Source organism: Hippoglossus hippoglossus, chromosome 9 (assembly GCF_009819705.1).
Source record: "Hippoglossus hippoglossus isolate fHipHip1 chromosome 9, fHipHip1.pri, whole genome shotgun sequence".
In the NCBI taxonomy this organism is placed as follows: Eukaryota; Metazoa; Chordata; class Actinopteri; order Pleuronectiformes; family Pleuronectidae; genus Hippoglossus; species Hippoglossus hippoglossus.
In genome coordinates this window covers 3,135,642-3,152,864 of record NC_047159.1, presented here as the reverse complement: position 1 = coordinate 3,152,864, position 17,223 = coordinate 3,135,642, and the positions used below count along the sequence as shown (strand labels likewise).

The following is a 17,223-nucleotide window of genomic DNA, read 5'->3' as shown; positions in this document are numbered from 1 at the left end:
GAGAAAAGGTGATGGTGTGGCGTCGAGGTGACGACTCCAGCAGAGTCACCAGCCGACGTCCTTCCTCTTCCTCTTCCTCCTCACAGCTGCTCGGTAACAGCTGCTTTAAAAGGTTCGTCTGGTGCCGGTATTTGATTCTCACGGTTTGTAATCACACGTTTCCTTCACTCGCTCAGATTGAATTCGCTCCTGCAGCAGCCGAGCGTGACCGGACCAACACCAGCCGGGATGAAGAAGTTGAGGAAACAACAGTGAAAGTCCCAAATCAACAAACTGCTCGAGCTGCAGCACAGACTGGAAATGAAAAATCTGTTATTTGAGGTTATGAAACGGGCTGCGAGGTAATGATTGACAGCTGAGACTGACTCCTCATTGGTGCACAGACGTTTGAATCTGTTAATATTTGGCTTCATTTCTTTATTTACAGTTTATGATCTGAACTGTCACTGGAACTTATTTTACGGTGGTTCAGAAACAACAAAACTATGAAGTGAGAAGAAAATATAACTGGTCTGTGAGCAGGTCGAGATTAAAGAGGTTGTTATTGCAGAAATGAGGCGTTTGGTGTATTTAGAAATAAATCAGTTAAGATTCTGTAGTTCTGTAAATCTAAATCAATTGTTTAAAATTTACTAACAAGCAAAAATTTAAATTCTTCAGAAGTTCTTGTGTCTCAAATATAATTTACTATAAATGCATAATACATGTAGTTATACATTATTTGTGTAGTACTTATTAAATCTTAAAAACAGAAGACAAACTTCCTTTTGAAGATGATTTAAAACTGTTTTTGTAAACTTGTATGAATTATTGTGTTGTTGCTCTGGATAATCAAAGTAGTACTTCACGTAATATATGCAATAATGTTTAATTTGAGATTAAATACCATAAACATACCAATACAGTGTTATAGACAATCTGTAAAATGTAATTAACTAGGAGTATTTATCATATATCATATCTGACAGTGCTTTCAATACAAAGCTACTTCAGTCACTACTGTATTTACATTCAGAGATATGTTATAAATACGTTTCTTTACCCGTCAGTGGGTTTTACATATTCAAACATATTAACATGTTTACATATATTGAAAACTCACAAACATCCATATGTACAGAGTAGTAAATATTGTATGTACATACAGCAGATCACATTTTGTTTCAGCTCGGAGTCGAGTTGCTTTGGAACACGGTGAGATTCCCGAAGGCAGGAGAAGTATTGCTTTGTGTTTTATTGATGTTTTTCCAAACCAAGCCCCGGCTGCAGCCTCTTCCTCGCTCAAACCAAACCTGGAGCCGGCACAGCGTCGCCCGCGGCGCGCTCTCCTCCATATTGCTTTCAGTATTGCTGCTGTGTCTCACGTGGAAGCAGAAACCCGGGGGAGCGGTGCTGCAGTAATTGAGAGGCGCTGACAGAGTTTAATAAGGGCCGGGGATTAAACAGGAGGTCGAGTCTGTGGCCGAGCGAGGTCTCGGAACATCGGCGGGGTCAGAAAAGATCCTGAGGGCCCAGGTGGATGATTATAGGGGTGTGGATGGTCTGCGGCTGGTAATAGGCACTGTCGATGTACAGGCCGCCTGCAGGAGACACGAGCAGTGGGGGTTAACAGCAGCACAAATCATCACCTGCTAGTTTAGAACCTCCTAACATGTCTAGTGGAGTCTCCCTGGATCCTGAAAGGTCGAGGGAAATAAGTAGATTCAGTGCAGCCGTCACGTTTATCGATCAAACTGCGGCTCTGCTACGTTATTTCTCTCCGGGATCGTCAATAAGTTCCCATCCAGAAACAAAGGATCCGCAGGTTACACACAAAAAGACAGACCACGAGTTTACAGCTGATCAATAATCTGATTTTATTCTCTTCGCCTCCGTCACTGATGTTGACTTTGGTCAAATATGTTTCTGCAGAAGATCAATAATAAAAGTTTGGCGCAGGTTTATCTTTAAAGATGTTTTAGCTTTGACAGTGATTGTTACCTGTTCTCACTCCCGTCTGTTTGAGATCACACAAAAACTACCGAGCATGTTGATAAGAAACTTGGTGGAAGGATGAGACGTGGACTGAAAGAGAACTTGATGAATTTGACTTAACTTAAGATAAAATAACTTAAGATGAATAATCTACAAAAGTGTCTTTGAAAAGCTTTTTTTAATGCAGCAAAGAGTCTTAACCCACAAAAAAAAAACATAAATCATGACGACTCACCCCGTTGACAAAAATATTCATTTATTTTAAAAGAATATTATCTACAAACAGGTCAAAGTAAAAATCTCCCTGAAAAGAGAGTTTTATAATAACTCAACACAAAATGGCTCAAACAGAAGAGAAAGTGTAAACATCAAATATCCAAACTGAAAGAAAACGTGTGTCAGTGAATCAGAGGGACGTGAACCTGCTTCTTTCAAGAAAAGACAAGAGTTCACATCCACGAGTTAAAGTTCTCTGATCTGTCCCATGTTTACTGATCTGTGGCTGTTTCTTACATTTGATATTCAGGAGGCGACAGTGAATTAAATATATCTACATTAGATATTTATTTATTTCACAATTTAACCTGAAACAGTGACTGGTTTTATCGGGGAATCTTTTTAGTTATAATTGCTAATTTACGGTGTAAAGTTCTGGGATGTTTAGTTAGTTATATATATATAGTTATATATGTGTGTTTTCCACACAATGAATTCAATCTGTGGTGGAAGAGGGAGGGCTCAACAGATTCTGAGTGACAGCTGAAACTATGAGGTCTGACTGTCTGCGAGGACGGCAACGACTTTATGGAAGATAACGCAAACAAGCAGAAAATTGTGCCACAAATAGTTCTGCACAAAGTTATACAAAGCAGCGATGGAGCAAAACACCAAGGTAGAGAATATAATATCTTGTGATATTATGAGAAGTGTAAAAAACATTTTCTGGTTCATTATGAAACTGTGGACGAATTAGAAGATGATTAATGGGAAACACTGCGTTTGTTTGTTTGTTTGTTCGCAGGATTACACAAAATCTGCTGAATTGAACATTCAGATATTAAACCATTGGTCGGTCAACGGAATTTGTTTGATTTTAATTTGGTAAAAATCGTCTGTTACATGTTATTGATTCTTCTTCTGCTGCGTTCACGTCATGTAGCAGAAGTTTTCCTGTGTTTAAGACTCAAAGTGTTTATGAAGTAAACTGTTTTACCGGATGGTTTTAACGGTTTGATGACCTCAGAGCTGATTTGTCAGAGCCCAACTTTCTAATGAGCAGATTGAATGTAATGAAGGTGCAGCAGGAACTTGGTGCTGATGGAGAAACGGGTCAGAAAAAGGAGTGATTTCCTGTGAGATGAGTCTTAATAAGGGTAGAGGTGGGTGACGGGGTACGTTGGGGGGACTCTGATGACTGGGAGAACTACTGAGGACATTCTGGAGGGAAAACCTGAGGAAGAGCAAGGAAAAAGAAAAGAAATAATAATATTGGGATGATGTGATGAAGATTTAATGGACTGATCAGTTATTGATGAAGAGGATCTCACCGTAGGCAGGGAGGGCCCCTGCAGGGCTGTAACCGTAAGGAGCGCCGAAACCTGTGAGGACAGAAAATACACAACTTCACTGATATAGAGACACAGTTAATAATTAGACTATTAATTGATTAATTGTTAATCAACTGAGAACATGAATCTGCGATATAAAATTTGCTGTTTCCTCCAGGGTCAGTTTATTAGGTACACGTAGCTAAACCACTGCAGCCGAACAGAACAGTACATCATTAAGTTTACGATGATCAGGTTTTGTCTTCTTTATATTTGGCCTTGTTTTCTGACGAGACGTCTCTGAGGTGCTCTGGTGAGTGTCGCTCACCTGGGGGGATGTATCCGTGTGTGGGGGGGGTGCTGATGTAGGGAGCTCTGGGGATGACGGGGACCCGTGGAGGTCTGGCAGCGAGGGCCGGGAGGGTCAGCATCGACGCCATCGGTCGCTTTGGCTGCAAACACACACACACACACACACACACACACACACACACACACACACACACACACACACACACACACACACACACACACACACACACACAGAGTTGACGATGTGTTATTTCAGGCTGCAGGAGAACCGCTGCTGTCGGCGTCATCCCGGCCGATCACTCACCGGAGGATTGGGCCGTTTCTTCTTGCTGCTCGTGGATTTGCAGCCGGAGAACAGGCTGTTCAGGGCGGCTAACGCTGCGCTCGCTTTGGCTACTTTCTTATTGGGACCCGTTCCCCGAAAAACCTGCTTGTCCACTTCCACCTGTCACACGACACAAAGACATACGAGCTCAGGAATTTAAATGTGGTTTCAGAAAGGGACCGTTGGAAGTTGTTGTTTGTTATTTAGCAGGATTACACGAAAACTTGCTTCATTCCTCAGAGAATAATTCCTGAATCTCGATGAAAGAACTCGGACATGTTTAGAGAACTAATATCTGAGTGTACGTTGGTTCAGCTTGATTGAATTGAAAGAGACTGAGGTTTGAGCTCGACTGAGACATTCTAGTTATTTCTGTTTCTCAGTAGAAATAATGTCAGTATTATTAATTTTTGAACATTCAGGACATTAGATCCTGGTTTTCAGACAGTTCAGTCGAATTCTGACATTAAAACCTTTGGTTTGTCGACAGAAATGTTTTTACTTGAATGTTGTATGAATAATTGATTCAATAAAACTACTGAACATTTGCTTGTTTAAGCTTTTTACAGCTCAGTTTATTGTAGATAAATTACTTGGACTTTTAGTTTAACAGAAAATGCTGTGTTCACATCATATGGTGAAGATGAGAAAGAGACTTGAGGTGTTAACTTTGTTGTTTGTGAGGATTCAAATGTTGAGGATCTAACCCTAACCCTATTTTCTGATCCGACAGGAAGTCTGTGAGTTCTGAGCGCGTGCGTGTTTTCGTACCTCTATGATGAAGCGCTTGTCGTAGCTGCTGCCGCTCTCTGAGATCAGCTCGTACTTGAGGCCGCGGCGTTTCTCGTTCAGCTCCATCACCGGGTTCTTACCTCCCGCCGTCAGAATCGGACCTGGAGCTCTGGACTGGAGACGGACAGAGAATCAGGCCTGACGTCCTGCTCCACTGAACTAACCACATTATATTATATATGATGAAACTGTTCCCCCCCCCCCCACCACTCTCTAGCGCCACCATGTGTCATCAACACAGGTTTCACAGCACGTAACTAAACATAATGACGTCATCACGAGCGTTAGAGAGGTTTTGACTTTCTGCTGCAAAAAGAGTTGATGTTTTAATTATTATGTTTTTTATTTAAGATCGATTTAAACAGGAAGATGTTGACAACACTTCCAGTGAGGATCTTTTATCAGACAGTTAAATATTTAATAATATTTATAACACTGACTATAACAGGACGACACTTGAAATAAAGAAAAAATCATTATTTATAATTTGTTATCGAGCTCATCGATGTTACTGTGATTAGTGAAGGATCTCATCACTGTTCGTCTGAGCGTCAATCAAAGAGTGAGAGTTAACAATCCCAGTGTTTTCTCTCTGTGTGTGTGTGTGTGTGTGTGTGTGTGTGTGTGTGTGTGTGTGTGTGTGTGTGTGTGTGTGTGTGTGTGTGTGTGTGTGTGTGTTTCCCACCTCCTGTGTGTCTGTGGAGGAGGTGATGGAGGTGGAGCTGGAGCTGCTGGACATCCTGTCGTTCTTGCCTTCGCCATCTGACTTCTCGTCGGCGCTCAGCGAGTCCACGTCTCCGTCGCCGGCGAGAACGAAGCCCAGAGCCTGCAGCGCCTGAAGAGGGACGACACGTCCGAGTGAGTCACACTTTCACATCCATCATCTCTGACTGTCCATGAGCAAGGCATTAAAACCAGCGAGCTGCTGTGAAGTGGACATCAACAACACCACAAAGACTGGCTGTGCCGGACGTGTGAAGAAACGTGTGTGAAAAACAAAACACTCATACATCATTGCTCGAACCATTATTTTCATTATTGATTAATCTTCAGATTTTTTGTTTTGTTTATTATTAGTTATGAATTGTTCGGTCCGAGTTCGCTGGAGCCCAATAGGGACAACTTCAAACATCTGAGCTTTGGAACACCGGATATTCAGTTTACTGTGAATCCTAAAAACTGGGGAAAGTGTTCTTTTTAATTTAATTTAATAAAATCATGACTCATAAAATCCACTCAAACAAGAGTTTACAGCCTCTTTTCTGCAGCCGCTGTGTGAAACTGTGAATGTTCGTGCATCATCTTCGTTTGCTGCGATGCCAACGTTTGTTTTTCAGCAGTGAAACACTTCAAACTGTAAATACCTTGAGGGCGACTTGGAGCTTGGCGGTTCTCTTGGAGTTCCCCGTGGCCTGGTAGGTGGTTCCCTGGATCTCCACGGACATGGTGAAGACCGGAGCGTGGACCGGGCCGGACTGGGACAGCAGGCGGTACTGGAGACCCGGGTGGATCTGGTTCAGACGCATCAGGGCGTTCATGGGGTGGTTCGGATCAGTCATCCTCCAGTCCAGGACTAAAGGAGGAGAGACATCAGTGTGAATACTGAACCTCTAATAACAGACATTATGGTTTTCAGGTCGTCCCTCCAGTCAACCAGATAACTGAAGAACACCTTGAGGGAGTTTCTTTGGATTTGGTACAAACACTGACTTTGACTGAACAATAAACTATTAGTATTTGAAGGTTGAAGGTCAAAAGGTCAACGCCACTGTGAACTTATCTTATCTTAAGAAAACCTCGAGAGAATCATTTCAAATTTGGCAAAGGAGTTTCACGTGAACCCAGAAGCATGTCAACAGAATTGTGTCTTTTCACACATGAACGACACAGACGAGTTCAAACATCAGGCTCTTAAGCAGCTAAATGGAAAACGTGTGTGTTTTAAACCTGACACATGTTCCCTGAGCTCCGTGCACAGACTTCACTCATGAGTCCAGGGGCAGGAAGTGTCAGCAGCCGTTTGATTGGCTCTGTCACTGTTAATAAGCAGCTGAGGGGACGGAGCCGACAGCGACCTCACACTCGGCGTCTGAGACACTTCACACCTACACACTGACGAGAGCTGAGGAGCTGAGGAGCTCTCCGCTGCCCCGGAGCCTCTGAGCACTATTATCTCACAGATGAGTTGGAAATGACACCGTGACACTCGGTGACATCGATTACAACAGAAGCTCGGACCGTCTCCATAACGACTGATTCTCGTTCTTTACAGCTGCAGCTTTGTCAACTGAGCTTTGAAGCTGCAGAAGATTTGTTCATGTTCCTGAGTCTGAAAAACACTTTGGAATAACAAACAGACTAAATGAATTCAGACCAGAGACCTCGTTTCTCCTCCAAGGCCAAACAATCCTTAATGTGTCGGAGATTTTACTTCTCTGTCTGAGAATCTGTTTGTAATGTGAAAGAAGTGATGTAAAAAATCCTGGTTCAGGTTTCGTGAGAGCTCAAGAGTATTTAGTTTCAGAAACAGGATGAAAAGATATTTGAACTCTTTCACATCCTTTTAAAAACCTGATGAAACGCTGAAATAATTATTAACGTATTCAAAACAGCCACAGATTTCCTGCTCGCAGCGCAGGTGTCACTTTCACATCGAGAAACACGAAGCAGCTGAGGAGACGCTGAGGGAGACGAATGTGACGGTGCTGATGGACAGGTGCTGGGAGGAGGAGCGGGGGAGGAGGTGTCAACACGCCGGGGATGCATATGTGTGTGCGTGGTGTGTGTACATGTGAGCGTTTGTGCGGCGGGAGGCAGTGAGATAATTGCGTGGCAGTATTAATCCCTCTCCATCTCGGCCTCCCGTCACCTCCTTTGAACGAGAGGCAGATGAGAGTCGTCCCGGTGAGAGTCGATTTAATTACTGTGACACCGACAGACACCAGGGGGGGGGGGGGGCGCTGCAGCCATCAGTGGAGGGACAGTTGGGTTCAAACCTGTGTCCACTCAAATCAGACTCTGGTTCATTTGGGACCAAAGCGATGCAGACCAATGAGAAGCTGTAGAGGAAGTGGTCTGGGTCTGATGCGACCTCGACCCAGTCTGCAGCTGCTGGGACGGCTTTGATTCAAAGGGTCGCGGAATGAACCTTTTCTGAGCTGAACACAGGAGCAGACTGATTCCTGATGAACCTCCTCTGCTGCTCCTCTTCCCTTCAATCTGACAACTTCACTCAATTTTCTGCCTCGAGGAAACATTTCACTTTAAAAAGGCTCCTGAAAGCATTTTAACTTTGAAACCCGTTTCATGCAGTTGGTTTCCCAGTGATCGACGGAGCTGGTGACACAGGACACTTCACTGGTTTCTTGATGGGATCTCATGAAGACGTCCGACCACGAGCGGGTCGTCTCTTCTTTAACCTGACGGGTCGTTTAGATTCTGCTCCAATCAGCGCGTCAAAGAAACGCTCTGCCTCACTGCTCTCGTCTTTCAGCTCCACCGACTCCGCCTCTTACACAAACCCTGAGAGAGAGCGCCACGGCCAGAGTCGACTGTCCAGCGCGCAGAGTTATGTCGTTGAATATCGTCCAGAAAAGTGTTTTTGCGGAACATGATGATGTCACAGCGAGGTTTGACCTTTGTAGGGATTTTACCGCGGAGAGCAGCACGCTGAGCGCTCACTCTGCCGCTACTTCTGAGGACCAAAATGTCAACTTGAAGAAGCTCATTTGACTGAATGGTCTTGAATCAGTAGAGATCAAACCTCTTGATTCAACCGAGCTTTAGGAGCTGAGATTACAAAGCAGGTTGATAAAAAAGACATTTGTGTCAGTTACAGGTTTCTAGCCGACAACGAAACCACTTTTAAATCCACTGGATCTGGATTCTAACTTGGATCTGCTCCAAATTACACTCGTAGATATCAGATCCCTCAATATCTACTAATTCCAGAAATCTCTGTCTGTGTGTATGTGGCTCACATATCTCGAGAACCGTTCATCTGATCAGCTTCATACTTGTCATGTGTGTTGTTGAGGGCCTAAGGAAGTGCAGAGTCGAATTTGGTGTAATTTGGACACGTGAGCAAACAGACGGACACTGCCAAAACATAATGGGTTTTCTCTTGGCCCATGTTCCAACCCCCGACCAAGTTTTATGGAAATCTGTTCAGTAGTTTTTGCGTAATCCTGCTGACAAACAGATAAACAAACCAACGGATGGGGGGCACTTCCCTCCTCTCGCCCTCAACACAGCAGATGTCATTATCTGTTTTCTGAAGGTTTCTAAGGTGACGGCAGGAGGATTGAGATCGACGAGTGAAATCACCTTTCATCCTTTTGATGAGGTCTCTGTCATCCGACCCGACGTCCTCCCGGAGCCTCTTCTGACAACCGCCTGCGGAGCCCAAACACACGGAGCGATCAGAGGTGACATCAGACATCACACAACACGCACAGACCGCGAGAGAGGACACACAACGACACACATCCTCATTACCACTGTTACTGCAGGTCACACAACACGGGAGTGAAGAGGAGAAGAACGGAGGGATACAAACAAACGAAACGCACATAGTGGACACACAAAATGATGAAAACACAAACACACACCTTCAAACAGTCTTGGTGAGGGTTTGCTCGCAGGGAGAGGATCCATATTCAAGACCTTGTAAAGCTGTCCGAAGGCGAGGAGGCGTAACGCATGCTGTAACACACACACACACACACACACACACACACACACACACACACACACACACACACACACACACACACACACACACACACACACACACACACACACACACACACACACACACACAGACAGAATAAGGGCACATCACTGGATTGGTAAAGCAACAGAACCCTGAGAGCAGAGAAATAAACGGGCTGCTTCGATACCATTTATTCTCCGATCAATACGCCTTAATTATCCTGGAGGCTCGTGTGAGTGGCCCCATGTTTGTGTAAACCTTCGTATTCTGTCGGGACAAACTTTGTGCATTATAGAGGGGGGTGGGGGAGGGTGGGGGGGGAGTAAACACTGGGCACAGATGAAGGAGGGAGAGGGAAAAAAGAAAGAAAAATATTCCCAGCTTTCCATTTCAGGCACGTTTCCTCTGACTCCAGAGAGCGAAGCAGGAGGCAGAGACGGAGAGGGAGAGGGAGGAAGAGATGGATTTGAGGATGTCTTCATATTTCTCAGCGCTGAGCCCACATCTTCCGCCCGGGGGGGGGGGGGGGGGACTTTGTTGTGCAGCAGCAGCAGCAGTTGCGGTGGTGGTGGCGTTGTTGTGGGTGTGAGCGAGGGAAAGTGTTCCCACGCTTATTATGTGGCTAATTAGGCTGCTAGTTCATCAAGCCTCTGCAGCACCGAGGGGCTGCTTATCCACGGTCAGCGTCCGGCCGCTCAGCTATTTATAGAGCAGCCGTGAGCTTTGAATACCCCCCCCCCCCCCCCCCCCTTCAATCAGTGTAAAGGAAACGTTACTCATCAGAATTCCAGGAAGAAATGCTGACTTTGGTGCCGTGGGGGGTGTGGAAGTGCCCCCTGGTGAGATGTTTCAAGCTCTCCCATGTCGCACGGCGGAGTTTCTCTTTCTGGGCCTGACTAATGATCAGGGATCAGTGAGCTCCTGGTGTTTTAAGGCGGGAGAACAGGAAGGGGACTTTTTATGATGCTCTGGGGTGGAGATGTGAAGACGACGTCCAGAAGGCAGCTGTTGAAATGAAAGACTTCCCGTCGTGTAAGTAAAAAAGGTAAAAACAGTCAGAACACATCTTTCTCAGAGAAAATACTGAGAAACTAAAAACTTGAGTTTTCACAAATCGTTGTTAAAACTCGGGGGGGGGGGGGGGGGGGGGGGGGGCCCACAGGTGACAGACAGGGGTCAGTTGATGCAACGCTCCAGGAAGCTCAGACCCTCGGAGTCGTCGGGATAACGTGGACATGAAAACACCATCTCCCTAAACAGCTACTGTCAAAGTGCCTTTGAGCAAAGCATTAAACCTGCAGCTGCCCCACTGAGGAAATAATAGGGTTACAAATAATAATCACTCGATGCAGATCTGTTCTGATGTAGAATCACGGTACAATGTCAGAGCCCCTGCTGATAGAAGCGCTCACAGAATAATAAACCGTTCAAAGCGAAAGAAGTCTGTGATTTTCTCCGCAGCAGAGGTGCCTGATGGGTAAAGTGAGCTGCTCTGCGGACGGACTGACCTGTGCGCTGTCTGTGATGGCGTCCGCCTGCTGGGCGCTGAGGTCAGACAGGACGTCAGTAGGTCCCCGTTCACAGGGGTCATGAACTCCTGGACCTCCTGTGGAGAAAAACCACATCAGTGTTTCCACAGCGAGGTTCTGACCCCCGAACAGCAACATACACCTCGGACCTCCTCTCTTCTCCCAACACAGCAACCTGCCGTTTCTCCGCTGAGGGGAAACCCCTCAAGTCAATTTTAAAAATCCAGTCACATCATCTGAACGACTCGCTGCTCTGCACTGATGCACAACGGCGGAGGCGGCGGCTTAACGTTTTCCCACATCAGGGATTAGACAACGACAGAGGAAACATAAATCTGAGGACGTCTTTCTATTTATTAGATAAATACGAATTCTTCTACATGGACGCCTGTCGGATCAAATCTGTCTGCGGCATCTCAGGAGATAAATGTTTTTACATTATACAGAATCGTCTGTGTTCCGTCACTGCAACGACTGTTTATGAATAAAAGTAAAGATCAACGGGAACATCGCTCGTGTTCCTGAGGCCTGAGGACCAATCACACGGCATCACTGGTCACACACTTTGCCGTGCAGGTGAATAACACACGGTGTGAAACCAGGTTATAACCACACACCAGCGTAACTTTACACTTCTTAATTATCTTCATAATCTTTATCAGCTTACTTGTTTCAGTTTTCTTTAATTGTTTCGGTGGTGAAGTTGGAACATGGAGCAGAGTTGTCTGAAGAAGTTGCTGCTTTCCTTACAGTGAACACCTAATCCAGGTTTGGAACGATCTCATTCACTGTTTCCAAAAATTAACTCTGGAAAATGTCCAAACTCGATGGAAATCCACACAAGGTTCCCGTTGTGTTCACACTGAATCCCTTTTGAAACCTGTTTTAAACTGTTGATCCACTGATCGATCAAAACCATCAGATAAAGATTCCAAATATGTAATGAAATCAAAAGACGACACTCTGATCCAATAACACTTCTTTCTTTGATCAAAAGAGAAGAGGCGACGTTCTTCCAACGTCCTTGATGATTTTAATTTCACTTTCAAACCTTTTTAATTTCCTTTTGTCGCTGCCTGATATGAAAGTCATTCTCTAAGGCCGACTCCTGCCACTGATGATGACACACACATATATTAATTTCTGGCAGAATTACTTTCATCCTCTACAAGATTAAAAGTGTATTGAGCAGAGGGCGGAGCATCAGCTGCGTCTGTGAAAAACCTCGATTCACAATCACATAAAAACTGCTGGAATCATAAGTCCTGTTTCTACATCTCCTGCCAAGATAAAAACAATCTTTATATTCGTCTTTTATTGCTTGTTGAGCCTTTTTTACCTCTTGAGAGCTCGTTAATACATTTCTCTGGCGGCTTTTATCAAACCTTTAACACCGCCCGACAGTCGAGGTCAGAGTTCAGCTCCCCCGCTGGAAGTGGCCCCGAGTGAAACTGTGCCTCGTTTCCCTGAGTCGTCTGAAACATTGTCAGAATTTCTGTGAGTCGTCTGAAGGAGAACTGCTCCCGTGTCTTTGTCTCGTCGACTCAGACAGAGACAGTGGACTCTGTCCCCTCAGACTCATTCATAAAATCACCACTAACCATGTTTCTCCTCCTTCTGTCTTTCTTCAAAGAGCAATCAAAAATGTGCTTAACTTAAAAATGGTCTTCCTTTAAAACTCGTATTCACCTCAAGTCTTCCTATAGGTTCAGCTACTAATTCACCATTTGCACCAGTTTCCACCCTTTGATGGGAAGTAAAGGTTCAGGACCTCTAACCCCAGGGCTGGACACTTTGAGCAGAGATGTGTGGAGGCTGACGTGAAGGATCACAGACCTGGCAGGAGGATCCCTGAGGCGACGCACTCCATGACGCGACGCAGGGCCTCACCGGGACCCAGCGGCCGATTGCAGGTGGCTATGGCCTTTTCACAGATCAGCTCCAGAGGCTGCGGAGGACACACAGCGAGAAGACACTGGACACAGCACAAACTAAAATCAGCTGCAGTCAGGACCGTCGACTGAAGGAAGAGGGAGGACAGGACAGTGTGAAACTATTGTGATTCTATGGACGTCACTTACCCATCCTTTGAGGGGCTGCCACGCTGGCAGTGTGTTGCACATGTCTCTGAGGATCCTCAAGATGATGACGCAGGACTTGAGGTCTGTGACACGGGCCTGGGGGGGTACACACACACACACACACACACACACACACACACACAGACACACACAAGTTACTGAGCAGCATTTTCACATGACAGCAGTCTGGTGTTTCCAGATCTCCAGCACCTGACGATGCATTTTCACGATCCCCGAACTGTCAATATGATTGAAAAACTGGACTCGGCGGTCGAACGCCTCGGCCAATCGGTGAAGTTGTAGAAAATCAAGTCACAATCTCCTGTCTCCAGTTTGTCTCTTCGTTAACAGCATAACACAAAAAAAAATGGATTGATTATGGAGCAGAACCAGGAATTTCTTTATCCTAGAATGGTCCTTTTATATTTAAATACTTCATATCTACATCGGGAGCAGGTTCTCTCTCTACGGAGTTTGGTCACGTACAAGTAAAAGGTTCAGTCAGAAAACCAATTAGTGTTAATATTTGTTTTTCTCAGCTTTTGTTTTTCTCAGCTTTTGTTTTTCTCAGCTTTTGTTCACAAATTTATTCAACATCACTTCTGTCAATGTTCAAAAAGAGAGAAGAGCATTAAATTGGAAATTAGAAGAAGCAGTGATTGAAAGACCAAAGAAAAGAGGAAACAGGAGACGACGATGATGATGATGATGGTGACATTGACGAAGATCACAGACACTTCTCTTAACTCAGGACTGATTATGAGATGAAATGAAGTATGGGGCTGAACTCAGGAGCTAATTGTTTCTTCAGTTATTATTCCCATCCTTGGTGCAGGTCGGATTAGTCTGAATATAAAATGAATCCTCACCTTCACTCTGCAGTGCAGCTCTTCACTCTGACACTACATTTAGCATTTGGCTCTCCTGCCCTGAGGGGAGCTGCTCACTGCCTCACCTGACCTTCACCACCCCCCCCACGTCCTCCCTCAGCAGCTGAACAACCCACTTCATGCAGGACGGCAGTTTGACACCCGATGTGGTGAAGTGTCCGTCAGAGTTAAATCGCTGTGTCAGCTTCTTCCTCTACAGTTTCCACGCTGTTCTAGAAACACTCATGTTAAACACTGTCTTGTCTATGTAACAGGATTCCCAAGGATCTGCAGATTATGTCCGTGGGATTGATGCCAGACGATATGATTCAAACGAAGGGCAACACTCGTTCTAACATCTTCATACTTTGCACGTCAAAAGATGGAGATGGTTGAAATGTGACTTCAGAGCAGAGTGGAGGAAATACACTCATCTATACAGAAGGTGAAGGAATAAAGCACGAGAAACATTGAGCTGCTGTGATCTAACTTCCTTCTACACTAACTGGGTGCGGCATGTGGCTCAGGGGGTAGAGCGGGTCCACCTCCAACCAGAAGGTCTGTGGCTCCATCCCAGTCTGCTTAGCTCACCTGGAACCATTTGGCATGTCGGAGCAAAGCCAGCGCTGCCCGGCACTTGTGCCTGTCCAGGACATCGTCTTCGTCCTCTTCCTCCTCGTCCTTGTGGACGTCTCGATCGCCCTTCTCTGGAGAGAGGGGACAGGGTGAGACAGGACAGAGTGAGCGTGACCTCGCTGACCTCACACGCACACACACACGCACACACACACACACAGGCAGCAGGGTTGAACAACTAATTATTAGGCAAATCCACTGATCTGACCGAATGAGCTACGAGGGGGGGGGGGGGCGGGGGGGGGGGGATTTGAGAAACCGGAGCAGACGTGAGCACATGCGTCTCGCCGCCTCGCTGGAGTCTCACTCGTGATGCAGATCAGTGGCTGGAGATTAGTCTGTTATCAATCACAGCGCAGGAGGAAAAATGAGAGCATGGCGAGGACTCGGGTCAAAGGTCAGATTTATAACACGTCCATTGATTCATCAGCTCAGGAATGTCTGAGTGCAGCGATTCAAAGATTTAAAGTTTGCTCTGCAGGTTTTGTTAGGGTGGGGGGGGGGGGGCATGCTAGTATTTTCCCTCTTGCGGGGCCGATCAGATGTTTATGTTTGACTGAAACAGTCGCTCCACAACCGGGTTCCTGTGGGCAGCACGCCTGCCATGACTGGAGGCGGAGCCATGGGAGAATGACAGCAGAAGAAGAGTGACAGCAGATGACAACAACAACAACAACAACATAAACATCTGAGAGTGAGAACGCCACCCTGGAAAGAAAGTGAAGGCTGTTTGTTCTCGGGAGCAGCTAAAGGTGGGTGGGTGGGTGGGCCCCACTGTGGGACAGTCAAGCAGACGAACAGAGGCGGGGGGGGGGGGGGGGGGGGACAGACTGCAGACCACACTGCAGAGCTCAGCACGAACCGCTCGCAGGTTATCAATGATCTCCTCCAGGGAACAGAACACACAGACTCCTGTGCAACTCGAAACCTTATCTCTAGTCTTCAGCTTCTTGCCAAGCTGCAAATATTAGATCCTGACAAATGTCCCATCGTAGTGGAATCGCTGCCATTATGGTTCAAAGATCGCCTCCGATGAGTGATGGCCAGCAGAGATTTAAACCCTGGCTCTTTTTCTACTGCGCTGACAGTAATGCTGACACGGAGCTTTAAAAAAAGGATTCCAAAACCCAATTCGTTGGTGTGCGTGCGACACGTCAGCAGCCGTGTGAGCGATGCGTGTGGCTCGGCAGTCTGTTGCCGTGGAGACCCGGGTGAAAGCCGAACAGGATGAAGAGGTGGAAGACGACGAAGGAGCTGATGAGAGACCTCCAGGGAACGAGGGCCTTCGTGCTCTGCCGCTGGGACTTCTGGGTAATGTACTGTACTGAGAGGAACTCTGCAGGTAGTGGGATGGTTTGTCATGAGTGTGTGTGGGAACTTCTTCGTATTTTGGGGCGGGGGGGGTTAAGGTTTTGTTTGCTCGCTGCACCTGGAGACCGAAATAACAAATCAAATTGGGAATTGAAGTGAAACTTGACCATTTAACAACGTTTCTGTCCTAAAAATAGTTTGTGGGGAGAAACTGAAACATGTAGAAGTGGTCCTGTTTATATAAAGATGGACGACATGACTGAAGCCAACGCATCTCCATCGCCCCCTGCTGGCTGGCTGCAGTATAGGTCATCGATGCAAGATGGCAGCGTTCATATGGTTTGGCTTCACTTCTGGGGAGCGGGAGGAAGTGGAGACATGTCGTCCGTTTATATTTCGAAAATTAAATTCAGAATTTCTAAGTGTCTCGTTAACTATATTGTGTATTTAACCGACATTATACTTGATTGTGTCAGGTATAATTAAAAGCTCATTTTATTCTGTAATCATTGGGTGGAGGCTGTAATGTGTAAAGAGACTTAACAATAACATTTACATCATCACACTTCATATTACTGCTTTTATTCTAAAACTGACAAATAGAAAATTTGAGAAATTATAACATAACTAGAGTTTGACTGATGTATCCGTAACTTTTACTTTACAAAATGAACAATAAAGAAATTATGTTTGTTTTATGAATAAATTGTTAAATTACTTTTTTATATATGAATGATATATTGGCTTTGGCCTCAAAAATCCACTTCAGTCTGGTTTAAAACATAAAAGGTCGAATGATGCTGCCGGTCAAAACTAATTCAACACAAAGTCTTTGTATTAATGTAAATGTCAATTTCTCTGTTACATTAATTAACAGATTAATTATTTTAGCACTGATTAACTTGACATTTTCTTTCTGACAATCACATCCCATCTCGTAACTGATTCGTCCCCACGCTTTGACATTTGGTTTCCATTTCCTCATTAGCTTCCACTTAGTGCTGATTTTCCTTAATTTAAAACACGTGCTAAATAAATCAGATCTAATTTATCGGAGGCTGTGATTGGACAGCTGCTCCGCCGTTAAACACTGGGGCCAAAGTCAAGACTCCACAGAAATAAAAGTCTTAAAG

The 17,223-nt window shown here is 45.3% G+C and overlaps 1 protein-coding gene across 3 annotated transcripts in view; it reads right to left on the bottom strand.

Annotated features, from left to right (window-relative positions):
• Window positions 1-923: 923 nt before the first annotated feature.
• LOC117768259 (spermatid perinuclear RNA-binding protein-like) overlaps window positions 924-17,223 on the bottom strand; it is a 44,764-nt gene continuing 28,464 nt past the window's right edge. For 2 of the 3 annotated variants that reach the window (XM_034596477.1, XM_034596478.1), the window contains exons 6-18: window positions 14,735-14,850; window positions 13,275-13,370; window positions 13,030-13,141; window positions 11,173-11,270; window positions 9,561-9,654; window positions 9,277-9,345; window positions 6,315-6,523; window positions 5,636-5,785; window positions 4,930-5,064; window positions 4,138-4,278; window positions 3,850-3,973; window positions 3,522-3,572; window positions 924-1,580 (exon numbers count right to left, since the gene is read on the bottom strand). In XM_034596477.1, the coding sequence (XP_034452368.1) occupies window positions 1,492-1,580; window positions 3,522-3,572; window positions 3,850-3,973; window positions 4,138-4,278; window positions 4,930-5,064; window positions 5,636-5,785; window positions 6,315-6,523; window positions 9,277-9,345; window positions 9,561-9,654; window positions 11,173-11,270; window positions 13,030-13,141; window positions 13,275-13,370; window positions 14,735-14,850 (1,484 nt within the window). In that variant the 3' untranslated portion in view covers window positions 924-1,491. Of the gene's footprint in view, window positions 1,581-2,971; window positions 3,425-3,521; window positions 3,573-3,849; window positions 3,974-4,137; window positions 4,279-4,929; window positions 5,065-5,635; window positions 5,786-6,314; window positions 6,524-9,276; window positions 9,346-9,560; window positions 9,655-11,172; window positions 11,271-13,029; window positions 13,142-13,274; window positions 13,371-14,734; window positions 14,851-17,223 lie in introns of those variants that run through there. The other variant, XM_034596479.1, reaches the window with a different exon arrangement.